Source organism: Oncorhynchus tshawytscha, linkage group LG22 (assembly GCF_018296145.1).
Source record: "Oncorhynchus tshawytscha isolate Ot180627B linkage group LG22, Otsh_v2.0, whole genome shotgun sequence".
In the NCBI taxonomy this organism is placed as follows: domain Eukaryota; kingdom Metazoa; phylum Chordata; class Actinopteri; order Salmoniformes; family Salmonidae; genus Oncorhynchus; species Oncorhynchus tshawytscha.
The window spans coordinates 15085490-15099339 of record NC_056450.1 but is presented as its reverse complement, the minus strand read 5'-3'; the positions used below and the strand labels follow the sequence as shown (position 1 = coordinate 15099339).

The following is a 13850-nucleotide window of genomic DNA, read 5'->3' as shown; positions in this document are numbered from 1 at the left end:
CAACTGCAGTAAAAGGACTTCGCTGAGTTCAAGCACTCCCTCCTTTAGCACAGAGGACCTGCATGTGAAGCAGAATGACATGGAAACTGTGTGTGTGTTATACAAACACTGTGTACTTGACCGTGGGTCGAACTGAAATACAGTAAACAAACTGTCAAGCTCTCAACTGTCACACTCAATACTGATGCTGCTTTACCTCAATGGAACACTTTCTCTATTGTATATACACAATATGCAACATAAACACACAAAACATACGGGTAGGTATATTCCCATCGTGGCAGTCTGACGGAAAGATCTAGTCTGTTGCCAGGGAGAGCTCATAGGGTACTGTAAATGAATGCCTGTTATTGATATGGGTAATTCAATACAAACAGAAAATTCTGAAATAAATTGACAGTAAAATGTTGTTGTGTCTCAATTATATCGACTAGAATTGCATTTACTGTAAAATACTTCTATAAATCCTCTTTCCAGACATGAAGAATCATGATTATTCCATGTTCACTGAAACTGCTGCCGAGGAAACGTTTGCTTTCCAATCAGATATTGCAGCCTATGGAAATGAGTATGCAGTCAAAACAGACGTGTTGCACTGGACATGTTGCACTGTTTCACTGTGAATTGCATGATGTCTAGAATTCCAAAAGAACAGCATTGTAAGTTAAGTTTGATGCCTCTTCCAACAGTTGACTTTTAAAAAGGTTTTTGTTGAGAGCCAGTGAAGTGGCAGGTGGGCGGCTCAGTGAGAGAGGGCAGGTGCTCCTACACCGTGACTGAGAGAGTGCCTCGGTCTGACAGGATGGGAGCAGTGCTGTCAGACTGTTACACGGGAGACACAGGGATCTTAGAGACAAAGAGACGTTACACTTACCCAACACAGGGACGGGTATGGGGTAGGTGTATGGATGAAAGACTGTGAGACAGCCCAAAATAAAGACTTTAAGCGAGACACACGGTACTGAGGGACTGACATATAATGAAAGGCAGGGAGAACAAAAGTTGATATGTTTAAGCACTGTGTAATTCTTTTTTTTGTCCTAATAATGAGTTCTCTGTTATCACAGAAGGCTCCCTGTGTTGATACCTTAACATGCAGTGACTTAGTGACCCAGGGATGGAGGGGATGGAGGGACAGGAAGACTGGCTTTTAGCAGAGGAAGTGAGGACAGCAGGGTCTCCCCCCAGGCCCACCTGCCCAGGGCCAGCACACCTAATGACGCTAATTTATATAGTGTGAGGAAGGGACACGCCTAATCACTTCCTCTTGACTGACTAGCTGGTTGATCAGCCATGTATCCTCCTCCATCTTCCATCTCATCTCCTCCCTCTCCCCTGGCTGGTGGCGCCACAGCTGATTAGGACGGGGGAGGGGAAGTGAAGGGGGAGGAGAGAGGGCGGAGGGAGAGGTGGGATAGAGAGAGCGTGGGTGTGGGGAGAGGGGGAGAGAGAGTGGGAGAGAAAGCGAGAGATAGAGACAGAGAGAGAGAGAGCGAGAGATGGAGAGAGAGAAAGAGAGGCACCACACAGCCTGGGGTTGGCAGTGGAGTCGCCGGTTTGACCTTGCAGGGCGACAGGAGCCAGAGCTTGGTTACAGTCTGGTCTGCTCTATGGGGGCCAATGAGTTCTGTTTTATTTTAAACATCTCATCACTATGCCTCTGTTCATCCAGTCTGCGAATTGAATTGATAAAAGAGCAAAGTCAAGAGTAGGTACTGTTTCCAGAGAAAAAAAATCTGTAAGACTATTCTGCTTATTTCTTAATTGATCGCTAATTGTCCTCTCTGCACACTCCCTCTCTTTCTGTCCTGCTGTGAGACCTTCTGCAGCTGAACCTCCCAACCATACATCCTTCCACCCACACACACAGAGTACACACAAACAAAGAGACCCCCAATCAATAAAACACATGCACCAAATACAGAATGAGCATGAAACAAGGCATACACAATCTAATGCCACATGTAAGGGATAATCAACGAGGGGCTATGCTTTCTATGGAAAATAGTGAACGAAATGGAAGGTGTGTTCCACGACGCACTAGCGGAGTGGAACTGACCTTCCACGGAGTTGCATTATTTTCCAGAAAACGCATAGAGCTCCAAGTTGATTATCCCTATAATTTAACACATTTGCAGCGAGAAATGTGTTAATTTGCCAGTAGAAATGTGTTCAACATCCACTGAAGTAACTAGCAAGTTTACTAGATACACTATATATACAAAAGTATGTGGACACCCATTCAAATGAGTGGATTCGGCAACTTCAGCCACACCCGTTGCCGGCAGGGGTATAAAATCGAGCACATAGCTATGCAATCTCCATAGACAAACATTGGCAGGGGAATGGCCTTACTGAAGAGCTCAGTGACTTTCAATGTCGCACCGTTATAGGATGCCACCTTTCAAAGAAGTCAGTTCGTCAAATTTCTGTCCTGCTAGAGCTGCCCCGGTCAACTGTAAGTGCTGTTATTGTGAAGTGGAAACGTCTAGGAGCAGCGTCGGCTCAGTCGCGAAGTGGTAGGCCACACAAGCTCACAGAACGTGACTAACCAGTGCTGAGGGGCATAGCGTGTAAAAATGTCTGCCCTCTGTTGCAACACTCACTACTGAGTTCCAAACTGCCTCTGGAAACAACATCAGCACAAGAACGGTTCATCGGGAGCTTCATGAAATGGGTTTCAATGGCCAGGCAGCCGCACACAAGCCTAAGATCACCATGTGCAATGCCAAGCGTTGGCTGGAGTGGTGTAAAGCTCGCCACAATTGGACTCTGGAGCAGTGGAAACGCATTCTCTGGAGTGATGAATCACGCTTTACCATCTGGCAGTCCGACGGACAAATCTGGGTTTGGTGGATGCCAGGAGAACGCTACCTGCCCCAATGCATAGTGCCACACTGTAAAGTTTGGTGGATGAGGAATAGTTGTCTGGGGCTGTTTGTCGTGGTTTGGGCTAGGCCACTAGTTCCAGTGAAGGGAAATCTTAACGCTACAGCATACAATGACATTACAGACGATTCTGTGCTTCAAACTTTGTGACAACAGTTTGGGGAAGGCCCTTTCTTGTTTCCGCTTACAATGCCCCCATGCACAAAGCAAGGTCCATGCAGAAATGGTTTGTTGAGATCGGTGTGGAAGACCTTGACTGGCCTACACAGAGCCCTGACCTTAACCCCATCGAACACCTTTGGGATGAATTTGAACGACGACTGCGAGCCAGGCCTAATTGCCCAACATCAGTGCCCGGGCCTCACTAATGGTCTTGTGGCTGAATGAAAGCAAGTCCACGCAGCAATGTTCCAACATCTAGGGCAAAAAAGTATTTAGTCAGCCACCAATTGTGCAAGTTCTCCCACTTAAAAAGATGAGAGAGGCCTGTAATTTTCATCATAGGTACACTTCAACTATGACAGACAAAATGAAAAAAAAAAAATCCAGAAAATCAAATTTTAGGATTTTTAATGAATTTATTTGCAAATTATGGTGGAAAATAAGTATTTGGGCAATAATAAAAGTTTATCTCAATACTTTGTTATATACCCTTTGTTGGCAATGACAGAGGTCAAAGGTTTTCTGTAAGTCTTCACAAGGCTTTCACACACTGTTGCTGGTATTTTGGCCCATTCGTCCATGCAGATCTCCTCTAGAGGAGTGTTTTGGGGCTGTTGCTGGGCAACACAGACTTTCAACTCCCTCCAAAGATTTTCTATGGGGTTGAGATCTGGAGACTGGCTAGGCCACTCCAGGACCTTGAAATGCTTCTTACAAAGCCACTCCTACGTTGTCCGGGCGGTGTGTTTGGGATCATTGTCATGCTGAAAGACCCACACACGTTTCATCTTCAATGCCCTTGCTGATGGTAGGCTTTGTTACTTTGGTCCCAGCTCTCTGCAGGTCATTCACTAGGTCCCCCCCGTGTGGTTCTGGGATTTTTGCTCACCGTTCTTGGAGATTATCAGTTGTCTTGTATGTCTTCCATTTCCTAATAATTGCTCCCACAGTTGATTTCTTCAAACCAAGCTGCTTACCTATTGCAGATTGTCTTCCCAGCCTGGTGCAGGTCTACAATTTTGTTTCTGGTGTCCTTTGACAGCTCTTTGGTCTTGGCCATATTGGAGTTTGGAGTGTGACTGTTTGAGGTTGTGGACAGGTGTCTTTTATACTGATAACAAGTTCAAACTTGTGCCATTAATACAGGTAACGAGTGGAGGAAAGAGGAGCCTCTTAATGAAGAAGTTACAGGTCTGTGAGAGCCAGAAATCTTGCCTGTTGTAGGTGACCAAATACTTATTTTCCACCATAATTTGCAAATAAATTCATTAAACATCCTACAATGTGATTTTCTGGGAAAAAAATCTCATTTTGTCTGTCATAGGTGAAGTGTACCTATGATGAAAATTACAGGTCTCTCATCCTTTTAAGTGGGAGAACTTGCACAATTGGTGGCTGACTAAATACTTTTTTGCCTCACTGTAGCTCAAACATATAACATGTAAGAATGAACTATAACCATTGAATTCTACTGTGCAAATTTGACGTGCGTTATACGGAATGCACACTCTAGAATGCCCTTCAAGACCAGAAAAAATATTCAACAATGCCATGGTATAAGAAAACAATAACGCATGACAAATGATATCGGCATCGACATATGTCATCTTTTCATCTTTCTGAACGCATTACCCTGACTCCATCATGTTTGAATTAAATGTAAGTACGTTTTGAGACCCCAAGCGCTCTATCTAAAGATTTCTGTCTTCTGAGCTACATATGCTTAAATGCTATTTTGGTTCCCCCATGTTTGGGTTTTGCATGGCTCTGCCTCTGGCTGTGGTTACATTTACAAGAGATGCCCGCTGTGGTGTGGTGTTCATAGCTGCTGTCTTGATCTCGGTAGCTTCAGGGACAACAGTGTCAGCTCTGGTGAGGCGGAGTCCTCTGAGTCCCGCTCTCTCACACAGAGACAGCCAGTCAACACAGCATAGTTCCCTAGACTTTGTCTCTAGTGCTGTGTGATTGTACTGAAATGTCTTTCAACTGGTTGTGTTCGTAACAAAGTTGCCCTAAGAAACATACAACATGTTGAACAGTTTAACGTTTGAATATTTAAAGAAAGAAAAAATGTGTGTGTGTCTGTCCTGAAGTCAGTAGTTTAGGAAAACCTGCCCGTTAAAAGATGGTTTAACAACACATCGCTAAATTTGCAAGACACAAGAGCTGTCAAAAGAAATCACACTTCAACTTCCGTAGAGAATCCTTCGGTAAGTTGATAACTCTCTGAAAGACACGTATTACAAACAGAAACAGCAATACTTCAGACTGCAACTGAATGGATTGACAGAGGAGAACACAATATACAGATTCAAGGATATCTAGCATTATAAAAAGCACCCCGTATTGAAAATGCTGGCCTTTAGCAGAGGGAAGAGCTGACCAATACATATCCTATTTCACAGACTTCCTCCTCCCAGTGATCTGTTCTGCCATCTTGTCTTTCAGAGGTAATTTCATACCAGTCCATCCTGACAGAGACCTTAATGTATTCATCTCCCCGTGGAAGCTATTCTTGGAGATCAATCTTCATTCCTATCTGATCGTTATTCTTTAATTCAGAAAGTATGAATAGCTACTGCTTCAGGCTACATATAGAGGGAAAACATGAAAAGCATAAACAGGCATTTGTTTTTCTCCATTTGAAATATGTACTTTTCAGCTCTGAGGGACATACAACATGCTTGTTTTCTTGCATTGAATACTAAACAATCCATTTACTATACCGGATTGTAAATAGTTCATTTATCTTCCTCCTGTGAAAATAGGCAGTACTAGGATTGAATACTAATATGAAACCAAAACCAAACAGTCACATACTGTATCACACACTCACATATCACCTACATGACCCTCTCGTTGTAATATAAATGCCACCAAACATTACCCCAAACAGTACCCCAACAGCACCCCAAACAGTACCCCAAACAGCACCCTAAACAGCACCCTAAACAGCACCCCAAACAGCACCCCAAACAGTACCCCAACAGCACCCCAAACAGTACCCCAAACAGCACCCTAAACAGTACCCCAAACAGTACCCCAAACAGCACCCCAAACAGCGAGAAACTGCACAATGGAAAGACCCTAAGAACCAAGCAATATCTTTCATTTCATGTGTAATTTTCCTGCCGCTTCTTTCAGTTCAGGTTAGACCTCAAGGGTGATAATTTATTCACAACATTAGTTCCCCACTAAAGAGAACACAGTTTCAGATGAGGCCTTGGGTTTAGTTCAATCATTCAAGGTCTAGTAAAAAAAAAAAACAAGTCAAGAGACACTATGATTGACATTGGAGGGCGTACAATACTCAAAAACCTTCAAGAAAACAGTGTAAGCAAAACGCCTCAATTAAGACAGTGGCTAATTGAATTCCACATTCTGCAGTGTGTTGGAAAATGGAAGAATTGTGGCGCTCTGCAGATGTATCAGGACAGGACTGGAGAAAACGAGGGGGAGAGAGCATTTAGACAGGCATCATTTGGAGCAGCATATACTATACTTTAAAAAGCCATTGGTCCAGACACAACACAGGCAATAAGCTATCTCAATTGCCTGTCATGATTACCAATCTCAGTCCTGCTACAGTAGCCCCATGCTTCTTGCTATCTCACCTGGTATCTCACCCGGTATCTCACCCGGTATCTCACCTGGTATCTCACCCGGTATCTCACCTGGTATCGCCTCTGTAGTGATATTACACAATGCCTTCACGGTGAAGAGACTGTCAGATCTGTTGAGTATCTCAGTGCTTCTAGTGTCAATCTATCTGCCATCCTTCATCCATGTCAACGTGCTTTTATACATAGCTGCAGCTTTATCTCTCCCGACAAGATCTACTCTGATCACAGAAAACTTTGTTCAGGCATTATAAAGAGGAGAAACTAAGACAAAACACGTTTTCAAGTGCTGATGGAACGAGGTCTGTATTCATACACATTTACAGGCATTAACACTATTTAAGTGCCCCTGGTATAAGCATTTAAAAAGCATTTATAAAGATTGAACACACTGAAAAGATTGAACACAGTGGTTTCTGTTGCCAAGCTGGCATTGTATAACTGAATCAACATTATTGGAAGCCTAGCCTGTTGGATAAATCAACCTCCGGTTTATTCCTTACATCTAACCCACTGTCACAACATCTTACCCTTCTACTGCACTAAGCCCTTTCCTTCATTAACTCTAACCTGTATTTATCTGAGTTCTCTGCTCCTAATCTCAACTCAAATCAAAATCAAATCAACATTTATTAGTTGCGTACACACAGTGGTGTAAGGTACTTAAGTAAAAAAAATCCTCTAAAGAACTACTTAAGTAGTTTTTCCTGACACCCAAAGGCACTCGTTACATTTTTACTGCTTAGCAGGACAGGAAAATGGTCCAATTCACACACTTACAGTATCAAGAGAACATCCCTGGTCATCCTACTGCCTCTGATCTGGCTGACTCACTAAACACACATGCTTTGTAAATTATGTCTGAATGTTGGAGTGCGCCACTGGCTATCCGTACATTAAAATAACAAGAAAATGGTGCCCTGGTTTGCTTAACATAAGGAATTTGAAATGATTTATACTTTTACTTTTGATACTTAAGTATATTTGAGCAAATACTCTTATTTTTGATACTTAAGTATATTTGAGCAAATACTCTTACTTTTGATACTTAAGTATATAAAAAGCAAATACTTTAAGACTTTTACTCAAGTAATATTTTACTGGGTGACTTTCACTTTTACTTGAGTAATTTTCTATTAAGGTATCTTTACATTTACTTCACGTATGACAATTGGGTACTTTTCCCACCACTGCGTACACAGATTTACAGTACACACAGTAGGGCAGCAGTATCCAAGGTGCAGGGTAAAGTACTGGGTGGTAGCTGGCTAGTGACAATGTCTGAGGTTCAGGGCAGGGTACCGGGCAGAGGCCGGCTAGTGATGACTGTTTAATAGTCTGACGGCCTGGAGATAGAAGCTGCTTTTCCGTCTCTCGGTCCCAGCTTTGATGCACCTTTACTGTCTCCACCTGTTAGCAGTGAGAACAGGCCATGGCTCGGGTGGCTGGAGGTCCTTGATGATCTTCTTGCCTTCCTGTGATACTGGGTGCTGCAGATGTCTTGGAGGGCAGGCAGTGTGCCCCCGGGGATGTGTTGGGATGAGTCAGCTGACTGCACCACCCTATGGAGAGCCCTGCGGTTGCAGGCAGCGTAGTTGCCGTACCAGGCGGTGATAAAACCAGACAGAATGCTCTTGATGGTGCATGATCTTACACCATCCTACAGTGGCTTGTCCGTGTTGGAGGTCAGCCTAACAAAGCATGTTAAATAGCCAGCGACCTTAAATATCAGTGTAACTAATAGAATGGATACAGCGAGGCCACTCTCTTTAACAGACAGGAAATGCAAATGAGGGTTTCTTCTAGCATTCAATTTTAATCTTGACCTGCATCTTGTTTTTGGACCTCCCCTGCAGAATATTTACGCAAACTAGCTGTGCAGCAACGTGTGTTAAAACTCTCTGATGCTCACTCACTATTAAATCTAGGACATGGGATTGCTCAACACAAAACAGACAGCAGTGGCAGATTTAAAAATAAAAGATTAAATGCTTGTGGGATGAAAAACTAAAAATAACTCCCTCTGTCTCAAACATGCTAGCATGGACACACACACACACAAAAAAAAAAACCTGTGGCATACATTAACCCCAATGTAAGATGCATTTGTTTGTAAACCCGTCTATCCGATAGATTTTCCATTCAATAGCCTCAATCAGAGATGTTCTCTTCCTCTCCATGAATTGTGTGCGCCTCTAGTCAATTCATGTCATCCTCTTGTACCCCTCTCACAATGGTGCTTAACACACAGTACAGAATGGGACTGATCTGAGGATAGACGGAAAATGAAACATGCAGACATATACACAACCCCTCTCTTTAGATGGCAGTCTAAGTAAAGGTGACTCCCTAAGGAGCGAAGTACAGAAGCATTCAGTTGAACCTGAAACGAACACAGTAATGCATGGGGCAAGTAAGCAATGTTATTTAGCCATCCAGTAGTACTCCACTCCTATGAAGAAAAATACAACAACAGGTTCCTTATAAGTCTGCCAGGAAGCATATCACTCCTCAGTGAGGTCAGCGATGAGCTCTCATCGTCAGGCAGAGAGCTCACTTTAATTAAAAGGGTCAGTGAGGCATCGTAGCTCCTTTGACTCAGATTAGGGATAAGTACTCTCTCTGAAACACGAGACAGAGCGGAGAATGAAAAGCAGAAAGGAACGAAGGGGGAAAGAATGAAAGAGAATGGGATAAAAAAAAGAGAAAGAAAAGAGAGAGAAAGTAAGAAATTAAAAAAATAAAGGAAAGCACAAGAAAGAGAGAGGACCAGGAAATAAAGGAAAAATGAAACCATTATGGCTGGCTGTCTTTCTGGAGAAGCAATGAACTGATAAAAGGGAGGAGGAGAGGTGTGGTTTTGTGTTTTGCGAGGCCACAGTACAGTAACCTGAGGCAGAACTGAGGGGGAGTTGGAGAGCATGTGTGCGTGTGCATGTGTGTTAGAGTGTGTGGGGGAGATTGTGCTGATTCAGTATGGATGGGTGAAGGTGACCCTCCCTCCACACTGCTCCGACAGTTCCCTGCCACCTGACATTGATCCTAGTTTTCACACTGACTCAAGCATACCACCGCCAGGCTTTTCAAATTACTGCAGTGCAATTGTTATTTCACACGCTGTTACTGATTTGTCATTAAATTGATTTGCTTGCCCGATTGGAGGGTTATTTACGTCTGCACACTTAGAAAACATGTATCTAGTCAAAGTGTTGCTGTATGTCTGTGTGCCTATCAAATGATATGGATAGATGAGCAACACACATTAAATAGGGAAGAAACAATCTTGGAAATGGGTGCCAGTTCTGTTCAGTACTAATAATAGAATGGCCAAGCCAAACATTAACTGCTACACTTGAGACAAGGTCTTAGAATAGACAGTGAACGCTACAACTACAGAATTCCAATGCAGTAACAGAGAGCAAAGATTCGGTCCACAGATGGGGGAGTGTCTGTGTAGCCCTGCCCTGTCAAGGGTAAACTACCGCACATCCTCCGTCCGCCACCTCCTCCTCCCCTAACCACACCTTAAAACCATGAATATGCATGAGTGTGAAGGGAAGAACAAGCACATCATTAGAGAATCAACAACTCCCTGGTGACATAAAGTAATACTACAAAAGAGAATGTCACTTCCCATTTAATCTGCTACTCTCTCATTAGCTGGTTAGTGGGGAAAATGTTGTAGACTGCTGGCAAACGGCCAAATATATTTCAGGTTAATTGCAGATGGTTAAGACTATGTGAAAGAATGGATAGAAAAAAGGGGGGAGGAAGAGAAGGAGATACGAAGAGATAAAGCACATGCTAAAAACAAGACCTTGAGAAGTCAAGGATATGCCATCAGCAACTGAGTCCTAAAATGGGTAAACCTGCGGGTGTCAATAGGTGAGGAGATGAGAGAGTCAGATCAGGTCTCTCGGGGATACCGTGTGTGCAGAGCTGTGGAGGGACAGTAGTCTCCGAGTACAAGTGGCTGGGATAGCGCCACACGTTTCTGGTTCGCCTGGACTTAATTCATGATTCATAATACCACTATAACCTTGACTGCTCCCAGAGCCCAGAGCAACGCTCTGTGTGAAGTCAGAGTCACACGTCCATCACTTCAAAACAAGCAGGGACACACCCTGCACACCAACTCACAGTGAAACACACACAGAGACACACAAACAAACATGCACAAGCACACACACACAATCCTACACATGCTTACTTACACAGATATTCAAGAACATGTGTGCATTTCATTTCATTAACAACATACAAGCCGTTTGTCACACAAACACACACTGCACAGTCGATTTTGAAGGCATGAAATATGTCAAATCTGTGTCCATGACAACACTAATTGCAAAACTGGCACAAGTCCATTGAACATGTGCAATACTACTATTACAGTAGGACAACTACTTATTTTACTTCTGTCATTATTAACTGTTCTACATTTTTTGTTTGGGTATCACACGGAAATCAAGCCATGAAACTAAATTATATTTCTTACAATGTTGAGACTGTCTTGATTATATTGTCTACTTCTTAGACAATAATATAAAAATTTAAAAAATGGTGAACAATCACATTCTGACAATACTGTACAAAGAAAACATTCAAGAAGCTAAAACTGAAAGCTAACCTACAGGTCAACTGTTGACCAGTCAACTGTCCCCTTAATCAGGTAGATCTCCCTCTCTCATCCTCTGTATAAGGAGCTCACACTCTCACAACACATGGTCACATTGGTATCCTAATATTTAGGGAAAAATACTGACCTGCCTTGGCGCTGACATATACACATTCTTTTCAAGCAATTTAGCCGTTCAACGAGGAGACGTTTAAACGCGTCTATATACATTGACCCGACCGAAACTACACTTGACCCCAACGGTCACAATTGAATATGAAAAAATAAATGGCAAATACTTTTCTATTCTAAATGTATTCAATTCCAGCTATTTGAAATCGGACTACGCGAGTTTATTGACAGCTGTTATCGATCGTTTCGGTAGAGACACTCAGACGCGATGTGCACGCCAGACGGAGTATTTGGACACTGTTGTACAGGATGCTCTACAGCTGAGCACGAGACCCGTGATCTGACAGAGGAAAAAAACAGTCGGGCAAAAAAAAAACTGCAAATCTGACAGGTTTACTCTATAAATCAAGAGCCTGGTAGGCTATTCCATGGACAGCCTGGGGTTAGTTGTGATAATGGCTGCATGGCATGGGTGTTTAACTTAACATGTTTAACTCTTCACTTATTGGTTGGTAGCAGAAATGATAGGCTAACACACGAACCTCGTCCAGACACGGATGCTCACCTTCATAATTCCTGCTTTCTTCTCGGCATATCCCTTTGCTTTTTATCTTCTTTTGATAAATCAGTTTGATTGTAGACGTTAAACCGAATTTTTACACGGTAGTTGAGGCCAATGATGTAAAGAAAAGACACGCGGCGATATTGATTTTAACTGGACAGAGGTGTTACGGAACTGGAGATGCGATGCTGTCAGAGCGCGATAGCGATGCCTTGCGGCAGTTGAACAGGTCACAATTGCGTGGGACTTGAGCATAATGTTCTCGGTCACAAAAAGCAAAGAGAAACAATGATAACGCAAATGAGCACCAAGGGAGGTGGGGGCATGGGGGGGTGAACATGGGGGAAAAGAACCGCCCCTACAGTGCAGGCCTCCTGTATTATCCTTCACTTTATTTAGTTTGTCCGATCCGCTCATCTTTTAGCATTAGGCTAGTCTGATGAGAGGTTGACATAATAAACATCAAACACAGTATTCTGAAGTTGAAGTAATGGACTAAACTTAAATAACACATTGGACTAACTCAGGTTGGGCATCGAATCTGCAACGCCTATTCTAATATAAAATAAAACATATATTAAAGGTACAATCGACTACTTTTCAGCCTAAAAAAATAAAAGTGGTTGGCTGCACAAGACTGTACATGTGGCGGCAGGAAGTCTAGTAGTTAAGAGCGTTGGGCCAGTAAGCTAAAGGTCGCTGATTCGAATCCCTGAGCCAACATGGTGCTGAACCCTGCTATTTTGCCCTTAAGCAAGGCAGTTAACCCCAAACAACAACTGTTCCCTGGGCGCTGATGATGTCAATTAAGGCAGCCACGCACCTTTCTGATTCAGAGGGGTTGGGTTAAATGGGGAAGACACATTTCGGTAGAATGCATTCAGTTGTGCAACAGAAAATTCCCTATAATAAAGGCATTTTGTGAAATGTAGTGTCTAACAGTGGCATGTATTCATGGATTCCAAGGGAAGCCAGGCTCCCCCCAGTAATGTACCAATATAAAAAAAAAGAATAGATACAATCATGTATCTTTTATCTATGTTTCATACTTTTCGTTCAATTCGCAAGAGACTGAATGTATCTCACAGGAGAAAGCATCTGAGTGAGCGAAACAGCGCCCCTCTGTCTCTCTACGTGTAGGCCATCTATCTGATGTCTGGTCCAAACGAGTATGACATTGTTGCCGGCATTAGCATTGAAGGCAAGAGAAGCCAGCAAGCATCTGGCCTCTCTTGACAAAAAAAAGTATAACAAATTTTCCAGTCAGCGTTGAGTAAACTGAGCAAAATCAACTGTGAATGGTCCTGGCGCACCCAAAAAAATGTGTTAGGGGAAGCCAGCTTGGATTTTGGCGTTACTCCTATCAAATCCCATTTTAGAGCATACATAATGGACAGAAAAATGTTGCATCTCGTTGTGGTTTGTGGTTCTAAATCAATAGTTGTTTAGTGGTCCAAAACATTAACTTGCTTGACCATGCTGTAGGTCACAATATGCTTTGTGGACTTCACTGGACAGAGGTTGCTACCCGGTTTTGTGAGAAAACAAAGGTGTGGTTGAATTTATTATTATTATTGTCTCGGCCTTTAGGCCTATATATCACGGTTGCAAGACATATTAATTAACAGAATATTGAGCAAACAACGCAATTACCCCAGTGATTTTACCCACGCACCGCTACTTGGTATCTAAACTGATCCATCAAATCGCGCTGTCGGTCCACATAAAACTGCATTACCCAAAACTCTATTTTCTCTCCTCATACATCGCAAAAAACATGGTCCGTGCATATCCCAATATATATCCCATATCCCAAGTTTAAATGTAAAATGGTTATGCAAGGGTTATGTTTAGGGTCGGGACGTCC

At 42.9% G+C, this 13850-nt stretch overlaps 1 protein-coding gene across 5 annotated transcripts in view; it reads right to left on the bottom strand.

Moving 5' to 3' along the window:
- The window catches only part of LOC112221527 (membrane-associated guanylate kinase, WW and PDZ domain-containing protein 1), a 46704-nt gene extending 34449 nt beyond the window's left edge, over nucleotides 1-12255 (bottom strand). Inside the window, exon 1 of one of the 5 annotated variants that reach the window (XM_042303824.1) lies at nucleotides 11987-12255. Coding sequence is in view for 4 of the 5 variants with exons in the window: in XM_042303825.1 (XP_042159759.1) it covers nucleotides 11438-11520 (83 nt within the window). In the remaining variant the exon portion in view is untranslated. Of the gene's footprint in view, nucleotides 1-11437; nucleotides 11714-11986 lie in introns of those variants that run through there. The other 4 variants (XM_042303825.1, XM_042303822.1, XM_042303821.1 and 1 more) reach the window with 4 other exon arrangements.
- Between the last annotated feature and the right edge of the window lie 1595 nt (nucleotides 12256-13850).